This window comes from Trichomonas vaginalis, chromosome V (assembly GCF_026262505.1).
Source record: "Trichomonas vaginalis G3 chromosome V, whole genome shotgun sequence".
Classification (NCBI taxonomy): Eukaryota; Parabasalia; order Trichomonadida; family Trichomonadidae; genus Trichomonas; species Trichomonas vaginalis.
In genome coordinates this window covers 13,725,284-13,745,035 of record NC_067207.1, presented here as the reverse complement: position 1 = coordinate 13,745,035, position 19,752 = coordinate 13,725,284, and the positions used below count along the sequence as shown (strand labels likewise).

Here is a 19,752-nt window from a genome sequence, read left to right as displayed (position 1 = left end):
TATAAAATATAAATATTTTATCGTTTTATTTTCTTGTTTTAGAAATGTTTTTTATTGAAAAATCAATAAAACTAACTCCAAAATAAAATTTTTGATTTAAAGACACTATGATGACACCAGGCAAATCTTCCAAGACACCTATCGTCGGGAATCTAACAACCCTATAAGGATGTCAATTTGGAAGAAAAGTGAGAAAATTCCTAAAATGCTAAAAATGAATTTTCCCAACGTATTTTTTTATCTCATTTTTTTGATTTTGAAAAAAATTTGGAGAGAAGATCTCTTCGTTTTTGAATTTTATCACGATGGTTTTAAAGTATATTAGACACATGTATTGGTATTACTATTTTTGTATATTTTGAGAGAAAATCCCTAAAAAGTGAGAAAATCTAAGACAGTTTGAAAAAATATATAAACTATTGAAAATTTGAATTAAACTTCTAATTTGGAAAAAAGAAATTTGGAAAGAAGAAAATTCAAAAATCGAGATTTAGACTCAGCATCAAATGGAGAACAAAATGTTTCTTCATATGAAGGAAAAAAATTTTCTTGTGAAGAAATAGAGTTTTTAAAATTTTATTGTATGTAATGAAATAAACAAATATTAAAATTATTTTTTGATAACAAGAAAATTCCCAATAGAAAATATTTGAGAGAAAGAAAAAAAGAAAATTGAAAAATATTACTCTCCTTTATATTTCATGAGATTTTAAATTTATTCTCATAAAATTGACAATTTTATACGTTTAGATGAAAATAAGTGATTTTGGTTGAAATAGAAATTATTATTTGCTTACAGCTATCAAATATATTTTTGCTATTTTGATTAAAATTTGTTAATCAAATTAATAATTTTTTTTCTAAATATCTTAAATATCTGGATCACTCACATATACAATGAATTGAACGATAAAAATAATACAAACTCAACTAAGTTTCCTGTCTTTCAACTAAAAAAAATTATGCAAATTAAATTAAATTGTTTATTCAAATATAAAACAAAGATGAAGTAATTACAGTTATCATAAACTTTATGAATAACTCTGTAATTGGTTCAGATTTTCGTAAAAATATTTTTATTAATATCGATAAGAATACGTTTACCTACTATCACAACATATCGATAAACAAGAGTAGAGTGATTTTTATCATCGAAACTTTTTAAAAGCTGTAAGCTGGAAGGAAAAATCTTGTTTTTTCTGAGTTAGTTGTAGAACTATTGATGCACGAGTTATCATTGTGATGTAGAAGGATGTCAATGTACTGACTGAAGGATATGAAGTGAATTGAATTTCATTGCATTTCAATTTGATCAAAATTTGTTGAAATGATATGAATGTGTCAACATCTGTATCACTCTCTTTCACTCCTTCCCTATTCTTTCGAGAACGAAGCTAGCTCAGCTTTCGCTGAGCGAATTGACACTTTTGATGTCCTAAACGTACATGCTCTCAAATTTATCGAAAAAAATTATACCACCTAAACTAGTATATTCTTATTTTAAATATGATATTATCCTTAGAATCCACACTAGAATATATTTAAATCAACTTTTAAAAAAGTTCGAATCCTGCGCGTCTCACTTTTTAAATTTTCGAAAAGGAAAATTATATTCTCCTAAAATGAAAACAATTTTCCGAATTGACATCCTTATGGTGAGTTAACATACGCAACAGTTTTGAAAAAAGTTCCATATTCTTATCAAAATGTTACAATTTTCAAACAAATTTCAAGAAATACTCTCAAAAAAGCATTCAAAGAAATCGGTGGTACACCAAAATTAAAAGTGGTCCTCCACAAGAGGAATTAACTCCAGAATTAATTTTGAAGGTTCAGAATTCTTATGAAAATTACAAATGTGGGGTTCAAAAATTGTATTGGACTCTCAATATGAATCCAAAACAATTTCAAATCAGTTACAATGCAGTTATTAAGGCAGCAAAATTTCTGGGAATTTACAAAGAAAAAGATAAAAGTAATCCAAAAGCATATTATGTGGATTATGAAGCAATTCTTCCAAATACAATCTGGCATGTGGATATTCATTTTTTGAAAGAACCAGAAACTTTACCGGTTTATGGAATAATTGATGACAAAAGTCGTTATTTGTTAGCATTGAAATTGCTTCGTAACAAAAGTTCAACAGAAACTTCAAAAGTGGCAATTGCAACAGTTCAAAAATATGGAGCACCTTTCTGTTTCTGGTCAGATAACGGTAAAGAAAATGAGGGAGAGTTCACAAAATTTTTGAGTACTTATGACATTCAAATCAGAAAATCAGCTCCATACATGCCACGTCAAAATGGCAAAATTGAACGCCTCTGGCCATCACTGGACAAAAATGCTCCAAAGTCTTCAGAATTTGAGAGCATCAATCAGGAATTGGAAGAATTCAGGCAAAAATACAATGACATGCCACATGGCGCTCATCCAAAAATTGGAGTTCGACCATACACTCCAAGAGAGGTTTACAACAAATTTAAGAAATGGACCAAGGATGATAAACCGCTCTGGAAAAAATGTGTTAATAAGCAGTGGGAAGTTGAAGAGATTCCAAACTATTGAAATATTCTATATTTTTTTCAAAAATTCTCATTCAAATTTGAATTTGGTTTTCAAAATTATGAATAAACATTATTTTTATTAAACTTGATTTTTAGCTCTGAAGAATCAAAAGAATTTAGCGAGAAAGAATATGCAGCTCACATAGGGGTAGATAAAGATATATCTCGAAAAAAATTGAATTTATTGTAAAGAATGAAGAAGTTCATTTTAAGATTGAGTTGATTTTCAACCAAAACGAGAGAGCATGCAGGCAAATGAAATTCGAAAAGTGAAAGGAATGACATATGCAAAAGAAAAGATTCAAATAACGCAAGCGAAATATAGATCAGTTAAAATCAGAATAAAATTTCGATCTTTTCTACAGGGAACTAAAAGTGAGAAAACTTGTTCGCAATGCGAAATGATTGCGAACAAGTTTTCTCACTTCAGCGAGGGAATTGTTCCTTATGATGCATACATTATAAATATATACATCATAAGGAACAATTCCCTCTAGATAGCTGGGAAACTTTCTCTAAATAACTTATCATTTGGAGAAAGTTTCCCAGCTATCTACTGGGAACTAAAGGCTATGAGGCACTAATATATAATCAGTGCCTCATAGCCTTTAGTTTGTTATTAAAAACGAGAAAACTTGTTCGAAATGATAAACAATTTCGAACAAGTTTTCTCGTTTTAAGGAGGGAATTGTTCCTTATGATGCATACATTATAAATATATACATCATAAGGAACAATTCCCTCTAGATAGCTAGGAAACCCTAAATTAACTATTCATCTTTGAGATATTTTTTTATTGAGGTTAATACGTTTTTCTAAATAATTAAAATGTAAAATTTTGATTGTGAACTCATCTCTAATATTTTGGCTCCTTAATATATTTGAATCATGATCTTTGAGAAGAGTTCTCAAAAGTATTCACAAAAGCTATTTTTCCTTGAAATTTAAAAATCCTGTTTATCATATATTACCAAATTCAATTCCCTACATATTTCAAAATATTCTATGAACATTTCAATTTTTGAAAAAAAAATATTTTTTCCAAATATATTTATTATCATATTTCTAATAATATTTCCTAAAGCGTCACTTTTTACTTCCTCGACGATTATTTCCCTTTCAAAAAATTCAATAGCTTACATTTTGACAGAACTTAATATGTAACAATAAAATGCTGTGATTGAATATGTTGGCATATGGTATCCGATTATCGATAAAAAAAAAAGGTATTGGGGGTTCCAGGGCTGCGCCCCTCTACCCCCTTGAAGATGTTTAGTATAACATGCAGTTTATATAAAATGAGGTTTTTTTGGGTGAAGCGGGCTTCCCAGGCACTTCGTGCCTTCTAGCCCTAAAAATTTTTGAAAGTCGTTGCTGTTGACTTTTTGGTAGAGGACTCAAAATAGTAGAACTATGTCCGGACAAGTAAGGGTCTATCGTCGCTTCTCAAAGTTACGGGCGTTCAAAGAAATATACTTTGAGAAGCCTTTTCTTCCTTATAGAATGAGATAGGATGGTTATTTTACAAAACCGACAAGACCTTAACCGAGTAGTTTTCATGTTTTGTCACTTTTCTGTCACTTTTCAGGGTAAAAACATTTTTATTAAATATAAAATGAATTTTACAAAACCACCGTTACCCTTCTTTGGAAATAAGAGTAGATGTAAAGATATTCTATTGAGAGAACTTAAGAAACTACCGAATGGTCTAACATTTGTAGATTTGTTCGGTGGAAGTTTCTATATATCTCATTTGTGCCATACAATATTTTGACTCAAAGATTATATGCAATGACTTCGACAACTATACGAACCGTCTCAAACATATACCAGACACAAACAAAATATTGAAAGAGTTAAAAGAAAAGATACCTATAGGTAAGATGGAACGTATACCATTAGATAAGAAAAATACTGTCAGAGAGGTTTTGAAAAAAGCAGAGTATATTGACTGGGATAGTATATCTTCTAGACTATTGTATAGTGGTTCTATAAGAGTTCATGACATTGAAACACTTATGTCAAACGTTTTATATCTTAACTATACAAAGGTTTTCAAAGAGGACATAGAAAAATATACTGAGGGTATAGAGTTTGTGAGATGTCATTGGACAGAGTTGTATGAAAAATTTAAAGACAAGGAAAATGTTTTCTTTATAGTAGACCCACCGTTCTATAACACATACGATTTTCAATACCAAGTAGACTGGACTTTGAGAGACTCTTTAGAAACTTTAGACGTTTTACATAACCATCCATGCTTTTACTTTACATCCGATAAAAGTGGTTTGGAAAGTGTTATGAGATGGTTAGAGGACATACATGACTATGATTTTAGATACGATAAGATAGAATATGAGAGAGGTCCTATAAACCGGAAAAAGTGTCATAACAAAGAAATTTTATTGGTAAGTAAATGTGGTTTGAAATAGGACTACTTGTTTTAGGTTTTTTCCATTGTGTCATTTACTTATTTGACGTGGCAGAAAGATATAGAGAATATGAAGATGAACCAATGCCAGCAAATGTTCAGTATATGTACTCGTAAGAGATATTTTTATCTAATATTAAATGGACGCACAGAACTTAGCGAATGCACAGCAACCTGGACAACCAAACCCAGAGAATATTCCAAATGAAGTTAGAATACAAACTGCAATGGCAAACTATGGTCAAGTGCCAACAGATGTACAAATGCAAACTGCCATGTCAAATGACGCTGCGTTAGGCTTACCACCATGGTATGCAAATATGAGATGGAAAGAGTTTTATACAAACCCTGAAGTGGGATATAAACAACTCTATGCAGATGACGCGAACACAGGAGTTGACCCGGAATATGTTTTCTACCAGAGGAGAAATAGAATGTATGAGCTCCAGTTAAAGAATGCAATGGAACTCAGAAGGAAACGTAAGAGACTAGGCGGACATTAGATTTTTACATATAGTAAAATGGGTTTCTTCAGTAGTATTGGAAACTTCTTTCGAAATGTTGGAAGAGGTATATGGAATGGAATAAAATCTGTCGGAAGAGGAGTATGGAACGAAGTCAAAAATATTGGTAAAAGAGTAGGTCAGTTCGTTGGTATTATACCTAAAGACCCTGAACCAGAAGAACAAGCTCCTGTTATACAACAGCCTGAACCTGCACCACAGTCTAGTTGGCAACCAAATCCAACACCTCAACCGTATTAAAATTATATTTTTACCGTTCGATAGTAGTTGTATATGAAACTAAGTTCTAAGTAAAACGCATGGTATAATGGAACTATTCTCTTTCTTCCATCTGTTGTAAACCATACTTGAAAGTCTGAAATACTTCCACTCGGTGGTTCATATAGCTTTGTAGGTTTTTCGTAAAAGTCATTTGCCAAGCATAAAAAAGAGTTTTGTGCACCAGAAAATGAAGCATGAACTATAATAGCATCTGAGTCGAAAACATTTTCATATGTTCCATTAGGGTTTTCGACTTCATAAAAGTCCGGGTGTACTGGATATTCTGCAGGCTGATTTAACATCCTCAAAACCTATACATGCCAAGTTGTTATATTTTGTAGAAATATAAACGTTGTCCCAAGGTCTTCTATCTATTGATTTAACAGTTGCATTTTCCTGTCATATAAAATATCGAATGTACTCTCCTTCGTCAATGTTGTACTGTTTTGCATATTCGAGATAGATACGTTTATTTTTCTTGAAAAGCTTGAAAGTTGTTTCTAAGTTTACAAGCAAACTAACTTGTAAAAGTTTCCCTACAAATTTCTCATACGTACGTTTTTTTTGTTATAGTATCGAATTTCAAAAGCGACCGTAAATGGAACCATGTATGGCTTCTGAAATGAACTTCATTCTACCGAAAGCCAATACTTTGTGACGGATGGTCTCTTAACCATCTAACGGTAGTCAAAACGATAGCCTTCATGCTTACGGTCTCTGTCTCAAACTTTTGACCGACGTTAGTAAAAAGTTCATCTAATGTTTAGTTGTAGCAACTCTAGAAGTTTCTTTTCTATTGGAAGCATATTTATCTAGAATAAAAATTCGAAAGAAACAGCGTCTATGAAGATACAACACAACCGACAACTCATTTTGCAAGCTCTAAATAAGAACAAACAAACTTTTCAAAACTATTCTAAGATATCTGAGTCATTGAAAGAAGGAAACTTAAAACTGCATAAACCCTTTAACAGACGAGTTTCTGTTTCAAGACAACAAGAACATACTGTTTGTATAAATCCAACAAAAAGAAACTTTAAACGAGAAACCATAGATGAACTTCTTTTGAAGCAATATTGACAACAAAGCTGACAAAGAGTATGTCATTGAAAAGTTCAAGAAGAACATGACAGAGCAGAATGCAACATATGCAACAAAAGCAATGTTGACAACAAAGCTGACAAGAACCATACACATACCATTGCAAATATTACAAACTTACAAGAAACCTTAAACAGGAAAAGTGACGTTGGACATACACATACCATTGCAAATATTACAAACTTACAAGAAACCTTAAACAGGAAAAGTGACGTTGGACATACACATACAAGTTTTACAACTTTTACAGCAGACGACATAGTATTGAACTTTGACCTTGGTTCAAGTGCACCATTAGAAAATCCAAGTACAAGCGTAAAAGATACTCTTAACATTTTAGATAAGAGTTGCAGGAATATCGAAGATCATACCAGAAACTTTGAAGCATACGAACTACCAGCAATGTTAGAGAAGAAAGCTGACAAAACAGAGCTTCAAACGTTAAAGACAGAAATACTTCAAACAGTATATCCTATAGGTTCTATTTACACGTCAATGAACTCTACCAGACCAGAAGTAGTACTTGGTGTTGGTGCATGGGAACAAATAGTCGACAGGTTTTTGTATTGTGCAAACTCTTCAAAGGAAACAGGTGGAAGTAAAACGATTTCAGGTGAAAACTTACCTGCACACAGTCACTACATAGATTTAAGTACATCTCAAGCAGGTTGGCATAAGCATAGATTTGGGATTGGTCAGCAATGAAAAAAGGTAAAGGATATGATGTTAAAGACGAGTTCAGTTTGCTATAAATTGTTTCTGGGGTAGCACACAGGGAGAAGGAAACCATACACATCGCGTTTCAGGGTATACGCAAACAACGGGACAAAGTAAAGACTACATGCCACCTTACATGACAGTTTACGCATGGTATAGAATTGCTTAGTCGTCATGTTCCACTTCTTTAGCATATTCGTCAGGAGTTGTCTTATATTTGTTAGGAACTGTCTTTGAAAGTATACCACCTTGAACTTTGACAAGTTTGAAACGAGGTCTGACAATAGTAGTTTTATCTTCTGCTTGCAGTCTGTACATTTTGCCATGTTTGCCTAAAACTTCATAATATTCTCTTGTATACTTTCTTCTATTTTTACGAACACGAATGTGAGTACCTGTCGAGTTCCCATTGTTGTCATAGTCAATAGTATTTTCATATGGGTCGCGTTTAGGTATTTCTATTTTTACTTTGTCACCTTTCTTAAGTTTGAAGCCTGGCATTCTTTCTTGTTTGTTCTTTTGACTAAATTATTAAATATATAGTCTTTCTCTAAGTCAGGGTTGTTTTTCATTTCTTCGGGGGAGTGGTTTCCCAAACCTTTTTGTTTACGGCTATTGTAAATATTTAAAACTTGTCTCATCTTTGCCATGGAGAAATGTCTATATTTGTCGTCATATGACATTTCATTTGCTTCACCACCTTGTGGTTGGTTTAAGTCTCTTAAGATTTTATACAACCGTCAATGACACAAGAGCAGAATGGTTTTGGTCGACAATGAAATATTGGTTTACATTTTTTGAACGCAGATAGTTTTTAATATCGTCTGATTTGAAAGAACTTTCACAGTCAGATGTCAGTTTTGTTGGATGGTATTTGTCAACGAATATTGTCAAAGCAGTTTTCACATCTAAAATATTTTTGGACCATAATGGTATGGCTTCACAGTATCTTGTGTTTTGACCGACAAATATTAGCCAGTATGGTGGTCCATCTTCTCTATATCTCGGAATGTTTTCCAAGATATCCATAAACCAAGCATTTGGTGTTGAACTAAAGATTTTTACCATGAGTGCTTTCTTTGTTGCCTTAGAAACATACGGTCCTTGTTTGAATTCGTCATTTTTAACCCATAAGAAATGGGTTTATTTGGCGCATTAGCAGGAGTCGCATCTAGATTTTTGCCCGCAGTGGGAACACTAGCCAGAGGTGCATTTGGAATTGGAAGGAAGATTTTGAGTACATTAGGTATACTGAAAGAGAAAGCACAGCCTATTATACAAACTGTACAGAAAGGTTGGGATGTAGCACGAGATGCAACAAATCTTATTCCAAATCCTGAAACAAGAGGAAAAGTTCAAGGATGGATGGACAATGTAGGAAGACAAGCAGGAAACTACTATAACAAAGCAAATGACTACTATAACCAAGCAGGCCACTATATGGACCAAGGTGAAAGATTCTTTAACAGAGGATATAACCATGCACAACAGTGGGTAAACAACAACCAACCTCAACCGCCTCAAACGTGGGGAATGTAAATTTTTTTACTGAGATGAAATGAACAATACAGCATTGAGACAAATGAGTTCAAGATGGATTTGTCGGCTTCCAGCAGTTACACAACCACGTGTTTGTCAAGTTCTTCCTATACCTCAGGAAGTTTTAGACCGACTTAAAAAACCTCAACAACCAGTTGAAAACAAACCAAACTAAAATTTTTTACTGAGATGAAATGACCGAAGAAGTTGAAACGGTAGATTTGACACCACAAACAAAAAGTTCAGAACCATTGTCAAAACCTGTCAAAGAACTTACAGATGAAGAGAAAAATTCAATAATAGAAAGTGTGAGGTCTGGAAATACAAACCCTAACTACAAAGTCACTTTTCATAAAAATGGAACGGCAAGTATCTCAAAAAAGAAACAGACTCTCACAAATAAAATATTGAAGTCTGAAGGAGTTTTCGAGACAACAGATGGAAAAGTTTACTTCACTGACCAACAGTTCATTATAGAACATCTCATTGACTTAGAGTCGAAATATTCTAAACTTTACAACAAACACAAAAAGTTGAAAGGAAAACAAAAACAAATGGCATATGACATTTATGAAGATGTTGACGACACAACTATTCCAGCAAGTGAAGTAAAGTCAGAGGAACCGAAAAGTGACGAAAAACCGATAGAAGAAGGGAAGCCAAAAACTGAAGATAAACCAAAACCAAAGTTTAGTTTCAATACTAAACCAAGTCAACCTTCATTAGCTGGTATGGGTTGGCGTCAAAGACTTATAGCAGCCGGTGGTTATGTAAAGTAAAGAAAAAACATTTTTTTATTTTTATAGAAATGCCCCCGTATAGAATGGATAGAAAATCTGCTAAAATAAAAGCAGAGTTGCAAAGATATGGTTGGAGAGTTTCAAAGAAGTTTAAATATAGGAAGGGAAGACCCATAAAAGTCTATGACAAATTGTCTGGTCTTCGCTACGAAATGGACTTGGAAACAGCACGCGCAAATTATCCAAACAGACTAGAGAGGTTAGAAGAAGAGCGTCTTATGGACATGCCTTTCGATGTTAATGAACCGCAAGTTGAAGGACACGACGGCTTTGCCAGATTCTACTGGAAACATGACGAACAATTGCATCCCTTGAGACGGAAAAAAGGAAAAGGTGAAGACGCACATGCTCCCATGGAAAGAACAAGATATGCATATGAAAAGTATCGTGAGGTTAGAAGTCAAATTACATCTGGTCGAACCTTTACAGTAAACTTTGACGAAGGAAAGAACAAAGAAGGCTTCATGGGAGTACTTGCTGCAATTCAAGACGGAAATAAGAAAGGATACAATCTCAGATTGACCGTAACAGATTTGGATGGTCATATTTACTATGCACATGGCAATGTCACAACAGCCGCACAACTTCTTGACGCTTTCAAGACTACAAAGAGAGAACAAATGTTTGACTCCGACTCAGATATTTTGAATGCAATTGAAGGAATTGCAAGCGTGAAGTTCGAATGGTGCCAACCCAACCCTCAAGCAGTCAGACAACATGCTGGATACTTCCCCTTCAGAAATAAGTCTGACATTGACTTGACAAGGTATGGAATTTACAATTCAATTGAAACAATTGTCAATGAACCTTGTATTCTTACATGTCTCAGGAACTCTGGTCTTGTTACAGATGAGAAGATGAAGTATCTTGAGTCATGTGTGAAAACAAGGTACATTCTCAGAGGACAATTGACAAAAGTTGCACCGTTGGCAAATGTGAATATCCGAGTCAACATTCCGACTGAGAAAGGTTCTTCACATGACGACTATGTTGTTGACAAAGACTTACCATGGTTGAAGATTGTACTTGTCCACAACCACTTCATGTTGAACGAAAGTCTTACAAACCCATTGTTCGGAAAAGGCAAGTGCAACATTGTCAGAGCTGTTAACATTCTTTTCGAGAAAGGCTTGTTGGAACCAATTCCAGATGACAAGCTGACAGAAACTTTTGTACCAAAAGACGAAACAAACTTTTCATTGTTAGCAAGACCAAAAGTTGTTCCGGACAAAGTTATAGCACAAAAGAAGTACACAGTTCCAAAAGGAGTTGGATTGTTCGGATACCAACCTGAACCAGAAGAACTTCCAATGAGGTTGCAAGAACTTCAAGATGCTATAAACAAACTTCCATTGAGGCATCCAGTCGACGTCAAATTGTATTGGAGAGCATCAGAGTTAGGTCAGAAGGTTTTATATGAAACAGGTTGCTTCGACGGTGTTTATGAGATAACAGGCGAGGTTTCTCAGAAGATAAGAGACTCACTTGAATTTCCACGAACTGGACCGATTGGATGCGACAAGTTCGACTCATATGAAAAGATATACTATGTCGACCTTAACGCTGCGTACATGAGGTTTGTCCAATATATCCCGACTGGAATTCCAAACGAAGATGGTGAGTTCCCGGGAAGGAACTATACAGTTGGAAAAGTCATACAACAACTATATGATATTAGGAAAGCTTCAAACCCCAAACTTGCAATGACACTCAAATTGCTTATGAATTCGACATGGGGATATTCTATTAAAAAACCTCAAAAGATGAAGAGTAAACACTATGAGAAGGTCGACAACTTTGTTGAAAGGTTTTCTCCTTTTGTTTTGAAATACGAGTTCACCGAAGGTCAAAATGGCTTAGTAACCACAGTAAAACCTATTGTCGAACATTGGTCTTACCCTCAGTTCGCAAAGGCAGTCCTTGACAACTACAACAAATTTTTCTCCGATGTCAAATCCAAAGTGAAGGTTTACTATGAGAACATCGATGCGCTCATGACGAACGAAGAAGGATACAACAAACTCATTGAAATGGGAATGGTCGGTGAAAAGATGGGCTTTTTTAAGCTAGACAAGGTATTTTCCGAAGTTCATGTAATATCGAAAAGGAAATATTGGGGTATACTTGAAGACGGCACAGAAATAAAACATTGCATGAAATAAAACATTGCATGAAATAAAAACGTTTTTTCAAAAAAATATTTTTTTATTTTATTTGAAATGTACGCTGAGTTTGTTGGAGAAGACCGTTGGGAAACTTGTTTGTTAGATGAGAAATATGAAATTCACTGTTGTGAGTCATTTGAAGTCAGAAACAAAAAGACAAAAAGAGTTTTAAGCGAATGGGAGCGAAATAACGGATATGCTATTGTGAATATGAGTGGAAAACACTATCCTAAACATGTTGTCATTGCAACTCATTTTATACTGAATCCTAACAATTTACCTTTTGTAGACCATATAAACCATATAAGAAACGACAATAGACTTGAAAACTTACGTTGGGTCACTTGTTCTGAAAACAATAAGAACAAAAGCAAATTTGGAGATATTGTATTCGAATTTGTCGACGAACTAGAAGATGAAACAATTGAAATTACAGACTATGGCAAGCATACGTTTGAGTTTTACTACTATAGCGAAGAACAAGACTCTTTCTACTTTTATACCGGCGTAAACTATAGGAAATTACAAGTATATTTTACTAAGGAAGGCTATGCTTATGTAAACACTAGAGATACAGATGGAAAAAACGTTCATATACTTCTTAACAAATTCAAGAAGCTATATGGCATACCATTTTAAAACGTTTTTAAAACAGTATATTTTTACATATATTAAATGCTTCAGGTTGAAAAACAAAGAACAAAAGTAGCAGATACAAAACCGTTAGACTATATCTTTACAAACGCTGGTAGGACTATATCAGATGAAGAAATTTTATCCCAAACATACAGGTTTGACTATCCAATTCGTTGGCTTCAAAGTCCTTCAGATGCAAAGGCAATAGGATTTAGAAGAGTTTTGTTTTCAAATAGAACCAAATAGACTTCATCGTACATGTTTTGTTGAGACTTCATCGTAAATGTTTTGTCATGACTTCTTCATCGTATTCTTTCACCCGTTGAATTTTGTATAAAAAGCACCCGCCGGAATTCCGGCGGGTGGTATATTCTTCACGAAATGCTCGTTTTGAGGTTGAGCCACAAACGAATGTCCGACGGTTAAGCCACAAACGAATGTCCGACGGTTAAGCCACAAACGAATGTCCGACGGTTAAGCCAAAAAATATTTTTTATTTTTATTGTAAGAACAGATATGACAGTCGAAGCAAAAACGTTCACGAACAAATCTAATGGCGAAACATTCACAAAAGGCACTTACAATGGTATTGAAGTCTTACGTAGAGACAAGGATGGTTATATAAATGTAACAAATATGTGTCAGCAGTTTAGGAAGGACTTTAGAAAGTTGTTGGAAAATAAGTCCCGGGAAGAGTATTTTAAGGCATTTTGTGAAGAATATACCAACCCGCGGAATTCCGGCGGTTGCTTTTTATACAAAATTCATGCAGGAATTCCCGATGAAATCAAACAGGTTAGAGGAACGTATGTAGACCCAAGACTTGTAAACTATATAGCAATGTGGGCTTCTCCAAAATATTGCATAGCAGTTGGAAAAATTATGGACTCCATAGACAAGAAAGTTCATGAGAAATTAGATGAAGAAGAACTTGAAGATACAGCAGAGAATGCAAAACCTTTGTTCGAACAAGAAGTTAGAAAAATGCGTTTAAAACAAATAGAACATGAACATGAGATATGTTCTGGTTATAGAGACTCTCCATACGAACTAGACCAATGGGAACAAGAAGATTTAAAGAGAGAATTTAGAGAATATGAACTCGCTAAAGTTTCATTAGAAGCTGCAGAAGAGAGGTTAAAAGTTTGGGGTCGTTTTGTACAAAAATATTGTGAGTAAATGAACCATTTTATTTTTATTGAATTCGGCAAAAATATATTTTAGGTGTCACTACGTCACCAGGTCCCTCGGTCAACTAACATCTTTTTGAAAATGGTGACAACATGACATTTTGACAACAACACAGGAGATAGACTTCATCGTAAATGTTTTGTATAAAAAGCAACCGCCGGAATTCCGCGGGTTGGTATATTCTTCACGAAATGCTTGTTTTGTTGAGACTTCATCGTCAATGTTTTGTATAAAAAGCAACCGCCGGAATTCCGGCGGTTGGTATATTCTTCACGAAATGCTTGTTTTGTTGAGACTTCATCGTCAATGTTTTGTATAAAAAGCAACCGCCGGAATTCCGCGGGTTGGTATATTCTTCACGAAATGCTTGTTTTGTTGAGACTTCATCGTATATGTTTTGTTGAGACTTCATCGTATATGTTTTGTTGAGACTTCATCGTATATGTTTTGTTGAGACTTCATCGTCAATGTTTTGTATAAAAAGCAACCGCCGGAATTCCGGCGGTTGGTATATTCTTCACGAAATGCTTGTTTTGTTGAGACTTCATCGTCAATGTTTTGTATAAAAAGCAACCGCCGGAATTCCGCGGGTTGGTATATTCTTCACGAAATGCTTGTTTTGTTGAGACTTCATCGTATATGTTTTGTTGAGACTTCATCGTATATGTTTTGTTGAGACTTCATCGTATATGTTTTGTTGAGACTTCATCGTCAATGTTTTGTATAAAAAGCAACCGCCGGAATTCCGGCGGGTGGTATATTCTTCACAAAATGCTTGTTTTGTTGAGACTTCATCGTATATGTTTTGTTGAGACTTCATCGTATATGTTTTGTTGAGACTTCATCGTATATGTTTTGTATAAAAAGCACCTGCCGGAATTCCGGCGGGTGGTATATTCTTCACGAAATGCTTGTTTTGTTGAGACTTCATCGTATATGTTTTGTATAAAAGCAACCCGCGGAATTCCGCGGGTTGGTATATTCTTCACAAAATGCTTGTTTTGTCAAACATGAACGTCAATGTTTTGTATAAAAAGCAACCGCCGGAATTCCGGCGGTTGGTATATTCTTCACGAAATGCTTGTTTTGAGGTCGAGCCATTTTTGGCTCCACCGTAGAAAACACACAAAACTCATTTTTGTCTGATTTACGCTCATTGACGAAGAAGTCTCAACAAAACATATACGAAGAAGTCTATTTCCTGGACTGTTGTCAAAATGTCATGTTGTCACCATTTTCAAAAAAATGTTAGTTGACCGAGGGACCGAGGGACCTGGTTAGATCTAAAATATATTTTTGCTGAGTAAAATGACCAAATTTCATGATATAACTGTATTTTTTTGACGAAGTGAACTTTGACACTTCGTAAAAAAACTCTATGAAATCGTGAAAAAATGACCAAATTTCATGATATAACTGTATTTTTTTGACGAAGTGAACTTTGACACTTCGTAAAAAAACTCTATGAAATCGTGAAAAAATGACCAAATTTCATGATATAACTGTATTTTTTTGACGAAGTGAACTTTGACACTTCGTAAAAAAACTCTATGAAATCGTGAAAAAATGACCAAATTTCATGATATAACTGTATTTTTTTGACGAAGTGAACTTTGACACTTCGTAAAAAAACTCTATGAAATCGTGAAAAAATGACCAAATTTCATGATATAACTGTATTTTTTTGACGAAGAGAACTTTTACACTTCGTAAAAAAACTCTATGAAATCGTGAAAAAATGCTACCCTCGAAAAACCGAGGATAGAGATTCCGTACGAAAATCGTGAAAAAAACTCATGAAAATCGTGAAAAAATGCGACCCGCGGAAAACCGAGGAACGCCTAAAACTCATGAAAATCGTAAAAAAACACATGAAAATCATATCTTTTATACAAGATAGAAAAAATAAAATTAACGCTAGTTTTTTTAAAATATTTTTTTTTATTTTGTATGTAAGAACAGGAAATGACAAGCACTGAGTTTGAAACAGTTAAAAAGATAGACAATGACACCAAAGTGGTTAGAATAGGTGATTTAAACGTAAGATACTCAAAGAAATACAAAAAATATTCTTTGTCAGACATTTTAACACTATCTGGAAAGAAAACATCCCACGACTGGGTTAAAAATGCTTCAACTCAGAAAATTTTGACAAGAAATCCTGAGCTGATGATATCGGTAAGATTCTATGGAACAAGAACATATCTCATCGACAAAAGTCTTATACCAGTAGTTTTGTTCTGGATTGACCCAGTTGTTGGATATAATTTCATAACATATGGTTCATTCGATACGGAACGTTGCAGTGAAGGCTTACTTTACATCGTTCAGAAACCGAAGGACTTCAATACAAAGAGATATAAGATAGGAAGAACATTTAATATAACTCAAAGATATGACAGTATAGTCAATAGAGTCAAGGTTGTGTTTGTTAACGATATGAGAGCTGCTGAAACAGAACTACTTGAAAAGTTTGAGAAAATGTATGGTGCTCCCACGAAAGGTAAAGAAACGTTTGAAGTAGATGAGATCGACAAAGCTATAAAAGTATTTGACGAAGTTGCTGAAAAATACATGTAAAGCGTTTATTTTTGGTCTTTTATACAAGATAGAAAATAACGCTAGTTTTATTTTTATTTTATTTTTTATTTTGTATGTAAAGACAGATATGACAACAACAGAGAACACAACAACTGCTATCGTTCATGAAGATATAAATGAAGAATACGAGTACATACAGTATAACAAACAGTTACGTCTCATTCGTTCGGTCAAAGATGACATGTACCAAATGCAAAGTATTTTGAATGCTCTTCGTTCTACAAAGCAAGCACGTCATTGGTTTGAAAACCAACAGACAAAAGAACTTTTAGAAGAATTTCCTCATATGTTTGCGACCGGCGGAAAACCGCGGGTCGAGATTCCGTACGAAAATCGTCAAAATTTGCCAAATGGTTTGAGAGGTTGGTATGTACATAGACTTTTAGTAAATGCTGTTGCAATGTGGGCTTCACCTCGTTACGCTTGTTATATTTTCATGATGTTAGATGAAATTCATAGACAAGAACGTGAAGAGCTAGAGAACAAGCTTGAAGCAAAAGACAAAAACATACAGAAAAGAATACCACGTTCGGTACCAAAAGGAAAGGAAAAGAACTATAAGTATATGATTTACACTGAAGAGATGGAAAATGAAGAAGACAGAGATATGGTTATGTTGCATTTAGTCAGAAGAAACAACAAAAGCTTTTACGACTTAGCTAAGATTTACAAATCTGACAGAAATTGGTTCTATCGCGAAAACTTACCGATTTCAATGACACCGAATGAAGATGTTAAACAGATAGTTCAAGATACGTTACCTCAAACACACTATGATATGAAAGGTTGTACAATACTTACATTCAAAGAAGATTTGCCGCTACTGAAAGAAAAGATAACAGAGTATTTCGATAACTTCAAAGAGGAAGAGTAAATGAACCATTTATTTTTCAAGCTTGACACCAAAGATGGCTCAGGTAGCTCTAGATGGTAAATTGTCTTGTCCGAGTCCTTCTGGCATTCCGAGTCCTTCCTTCCGACATTCCGAGTCCTTCCTTCCGACAGGAAAAGTTTTTCTTTCCGACAGGAAAAGTTTTTCTTTCCGACAGGAAAAGTCCTTCCTTCCGACAGGAAAAGTTTTTCTTTCCGACAGGAAAAATTTTTCTTTCCGACAGGAAAAATTTTTCCAGTTGTCCGTCCGTAAACCATTCAAATTTTCGAAAATTGAGAACTTTTTGGTCGACCTTCAGGAAAAGTTTTTCTTTCCGACAGGAAAAATTTTTCTTTCCGACAGGAAAAGTTTTTCTTTCCGACAGGAAAAGTTTTTCTTTCCGACAGGAAAAGTTCTTCCTTCCGACAGGAAAAGTTCTTCCTTCCGACAGGACACAAACGAATGTCCGACGTACCACCAACCGAGTCCATTCCAAAGCCAGAAGAACCGAAAGCTGCAGAACCACAACAGACTTACTAAGACTAACTCTTTATTTTTACGCTTGACTTTTTACAATTTGAACTTTGTTTGCGTAGATGTGAATTCTGAAAGAAGTATGAGGGTCTTGTATGACTTTGTACTTCTCCCATAGTTCATGTCTGTCAAACTTACCTGCCATGGACTCTTTCATAAGTTCCATGAAATCGTCTTCGGACAATCCGGGGAAAAGTATGATATCAGTAAGTATTCTCTTTACATCCTTACTTAAACTCTTGGCTGTCTGTACACAAATGACAACTGAAATGTTAAAGTGTCTGAGCTTCTTAAGAATTCGACACATGTCTTGTTCTCTGTTCTTTAACAAAGGATGAGAAGCAAAGTCATCTAAGATAAGAAGACATCTGTGAGGGTAAGTCTTCCAATCGTAAGATTGCAATTTCTTCGAAATGTATTCTATCTCTTTCTGTTTGTTTCTGAAGTGTTTCTTCTCTAATATTCTCTGCATTTCCTCATTTGGGTCTTTAAACCTCGAATTGACATACTCATTTATAGCATTGTACTTCAAAACTCTTCTTTGGTACTTCTTTATCCAATCTAACAACTCAGTATCTTTTATACATACTAACTTAGACTTTTTTATAATATCTTTGAACGAATTGACGGTTTGGTCAAATTGACCAGAAGTACTACAAATGACTACTAACTCATAGAATGGGTTCTTCTCATCTAGTTCTTGTTGTTGTGCAGCCATTTTAAGATAAGTGAAAGTCTTACCCGACCCAGGTGGTGCAATTAGACCTGTTATACCATTCTGAGCAAATAAGAACTTGTCATGTATGGGTTTTATCTGAGCATTTTCCAACTTCCTCTTGTTCTTATTTAAAACATTCTCAAAATTTTTGTCAATGTCAGCAAACTTTTTTTCTAACATATTTTTAGAAAAATTAAAATTTTTATCTTTTAGGAAATGTCTAGCGATTTCGCTATCTATATTCGAGACAAGCTTTTCGACAGCAAAACATCTGTCGACCATAAAATCTTACATAGTGTAAACAAGAAAGGGAATTTGTTCTAAAGTTCTGTTTCTGGGAATATGACAAGAACCATAAAACCTTAAGCAGAGAAGTCTTAAAATTTGTCAATGACAGACTTGTTGACAGAGATGACGCCTCTTGGAGAGATGAAGTCCAACAAAACTTCTTAGAATGCAAAGAAGACACATGCGCTGTTCTTGAAAATGAAATAGAAAACAGAATAGAAGAGCTATTAAATGACAAAGCACTTTTACAAAAATATGGTTCTGAGAAGTTTGACATAACTCCACCAGAAAGAAGAAGAGAGAAAAGAAAGAAAAGAAAGTAGAAGAAGAGAAGAAAGAACCAGAGCCAGAGAAAAAGAAATTTGACATGTAAAAATAAAATTTTATTTTTAGAACATTTCTGGGTCAATGTCAATGTTCTCTTCCTCTTTAGGAGCAAACACCGGCTTAGACTCTAAAATCTTTTTACCCAATTTACCTTGAACTTCAACTATCTTAGACTCATAATATTCATAGTCGTCTGCTTTCTTTGGTTCATAAGGTATAACAAGTTTGTATGCTTTGCCTTCTTTAAGGTTTGAGAACCTTCTGTCAAAACTTTCTTTGACTGTTAACAAACCTTCTATGTCTAAGTCTTCAAATTTCGCACCATTTTTAGTCACAATAGCAAACTTAACTGGTTCGATGTTCCAAACTTTGTCAAATGTAGACTTTTCAAAATGGTAGAAGTAAACATTCAAATATGTGAATGGGTCTAGTTCTTCTTTAAGTCCTGACATGTACTTGTTGACTGAGATGAATTTCGTCATCT

At 34.3% G+C, this 19,752-nt stretch overlaps 13 protein-coding genes and 1 pseudogene across 14 annotated transcripts, besides 6 other annotated features; 11 read left to right on the top strand and 3 right to left on the bottom strand.

Moving 5' to 3' along the window:
- The first annotated feature begins 1,653 nt into the window (after positions 1-1,653).
- Positions 1,654-2,488: a mobile genetic element.
- Positions 2,489-2,989: 501 nt separating this feature from the next.
- Positions 2,990-3,077: a mobile genetic element.
- A 161-nt stretch (positions 3,078-3,238) lies between these two features.
- Positions 3,239-3,324: a mobile genetic element.
- Positions 3,325-3,689: 365 nt separating this feature from the next.
- Positions 3,690-3,731: a mobile genetic element.
- Positions 3,690-3,731: a terminal%2Cinverted (terminal inverted repeat of ISTv3 transposon ID:TVAGG3_0331530).
- A 448-nt stretch (positions 3,732-4,179) lies between these two features.
- Positions 4,180-4,996, top strand: TVAGG3_0331520 (annotated as a pseudogene). Its single transcript has one exon. A coding segment is annotated over exon 1 (817 nt).
- Positions 4,997-5,516: 520 nt separating this feature from the next.
- Positions 5,517-5,759, top strand: TVAGG3_0331510 (serine threonine-protein phosphatase family; the record flags this gene model as incomplete). The annotated part of the gene is made up of 1 exon (XM_001298333.2): positions 5,517-5,759. The coding sequence occupies one exon, from the start codon at positions 5,517-5,519 to the stop codon at positions 5,757-5,759; it is 243 nt and encodes an 80-aa protein (XP_001298334.2).
- A 1,209-nt stretch (positions 5,760-6,968) lies between these two features.
- Positions 6,969-19,752: part of a mobile genetic element that runs on past the window's edge.
- Positions 7,764-8,099, bottom strand: TVAGG3_0331500 (uncharacterized protein; the record flags this gene model as incomplete). The annotated part of the gene is made up of 1 exon (XM_051230460.1): positions 7,764-8,099. One exon carries the CDS (start codon positions 8,097-8,099, stop codon positions 7,764-7,766), a length of 336 nt encoding a protein of 111 aa, XP_051100190.1.
- On the top strand, positions 8,964-9,137 carry TVAGG3_0331490 (uncharacterized protein; the record flags this gene model as incomplete). The annotated part of the gene is made up of 1 exon (XM_051230459.1): positions 8,964-9,137. One exon carries the CDS (start codon positions 8,964-8,966, stop codon positions 9,135-9,137), a length of 174 nt encoding a protein of 57 aa, XP_051100189.1.
- On the top strand, positions 9,157-9,312 carry TVAGG3_0331480 (uncharacterized protein; the record flags this gene model as incomplete). Its single annotated transcript, XM_051230458.1, has 1 exon — positions 9,157-9,312. One exon carries the CDS (start codon positions 9,157-9,159, stop codon positions 9,310-9,312), a length of 156 nt encoding a protein of 51 aa, XP_051100188.1.
- TVAGG3_0331470 (phage tail repeat-like family) lies at positions 9,332-9,916 on the top strand (the record flags this gene model as incomplete). The annotated part of the gene is made up of 1 exon (XM_051230457.1): positions 9,332-9,916. One exon carries the CDS (start codon positions 9,332-9,334, stop codon positions 9,914-9,916), a length of 585 nt encoding a protein of 194 aa, XP_051100187.1.
- On the top strand, positions 10,981-12,099 carry TVAGG3_0331460 (DNA/RNA polymerases family; the record flags this gene model as incomplete). Its single annotated transcript, XM_051230456.1, has 1 exon — positions 10,981-12,099. One exon carries the CDS (start codon positions 10,981-10,983, stop codon positions 12,097-12,099), a length of 1,119 nt encoding a protein of 372 aa, XP_051100186.1.
- TVAGG3_0331450 (His-Me finger endonucleases family) lies at positions 12,157-12,741 on the top strand (the record flags this gene model as incomplete). Its single annotated transcript, XM_051230455.1, has 1 exon — positions 12,157-12,741. One exon carries the CDS (start codon positions 12,157-12,159, stop codon positions 12,739-12,741), a length of 585 nt encoding a protein of 194 aa, XP_051100185.1.
- TVAGG3_0331440 (uncharacterized protein) lies at positions 13,255-13,917 on the top strand (the record flags this gene model as incomplete). Its single annotated transcript, XM_051230454.1, has 1 exon — positions 13,255-13,917. One exon carries the CDS (start codon positions 13,255-13,257, stop codon positions 13,915-13,917), a length of 663 nt encoding a protein of 220 aa, XP_051100184.1.
- On the top strand, positions 14,507-14,605 carry TVAGG3_0331430 (uncharacterized protein; the record flags this gene model as incomplete). Its single annotated transcript, XM_051230453.1, has 1 exon — positions 14,507-14,605. A coding segment is annotated over one exon (99 nt), but the record flags the coding sequence as incomplete, so codon positions are not given.
- On the top strand, positions 15,895-16,509 carry TVAGG3_0331420 (organellar and viral DNA polymerase type B; the record flags this gene model as incomplete). Its single annotated transcript, XM_051230452.1, has 1 exon — positions 15,895-16,509. The coding sequence occupies one exon, from the start codon at positions 15,895-15,897 to the stop codon at positions 16,507-16,509; it is 615 nt and encodes a 204-aa protein (XP_051100182.1).
- TVAGG3_0331410 (KilA, N-terminal/APSES-type HTH, DNA-binding family) lies at positions 16,598-17,404 on the top strand (the record flags this gene model as incomplete). The annotated part of the gene is made up of 1 exon (XM_051230451.1): positions 16,598-17,404. One exon carries the CDS (start codon positions 16,598-16,600, stop codon positions 17,402-17,404), a length of 807 nt encoding a protein of 268 aa, XP_051100181.1.
- Positions 17,958-18,833, bottom strand: TVAGG3_0331400 (protein of unknown function, DUF4106 family; the record flags this gene model as incomplete). The annotated part of the gene is made up of 1 exon (XM_051230450.1): positions 17,958-18,833. The coding sequence occupies one exon, from the start codon at positions 18,831-18,833 to the stop codon at positions 17,958-17,960; it is 876 nt and encodes a 291-aa protein (XP_051100180.1).
- Positions 19,408-19,750, bottom strand: TVAGG3_0331390 (protein of unknown function, DUF4108 family; the record flags this gene model as incomplete). Its single annotated transcript, XM_051230449.1, has 1 exon — positions 19,408-19,750. A coding segment is annotated over one exon (343 nt), but the record flags the coding sequence as incomplete, so codon positions are not given.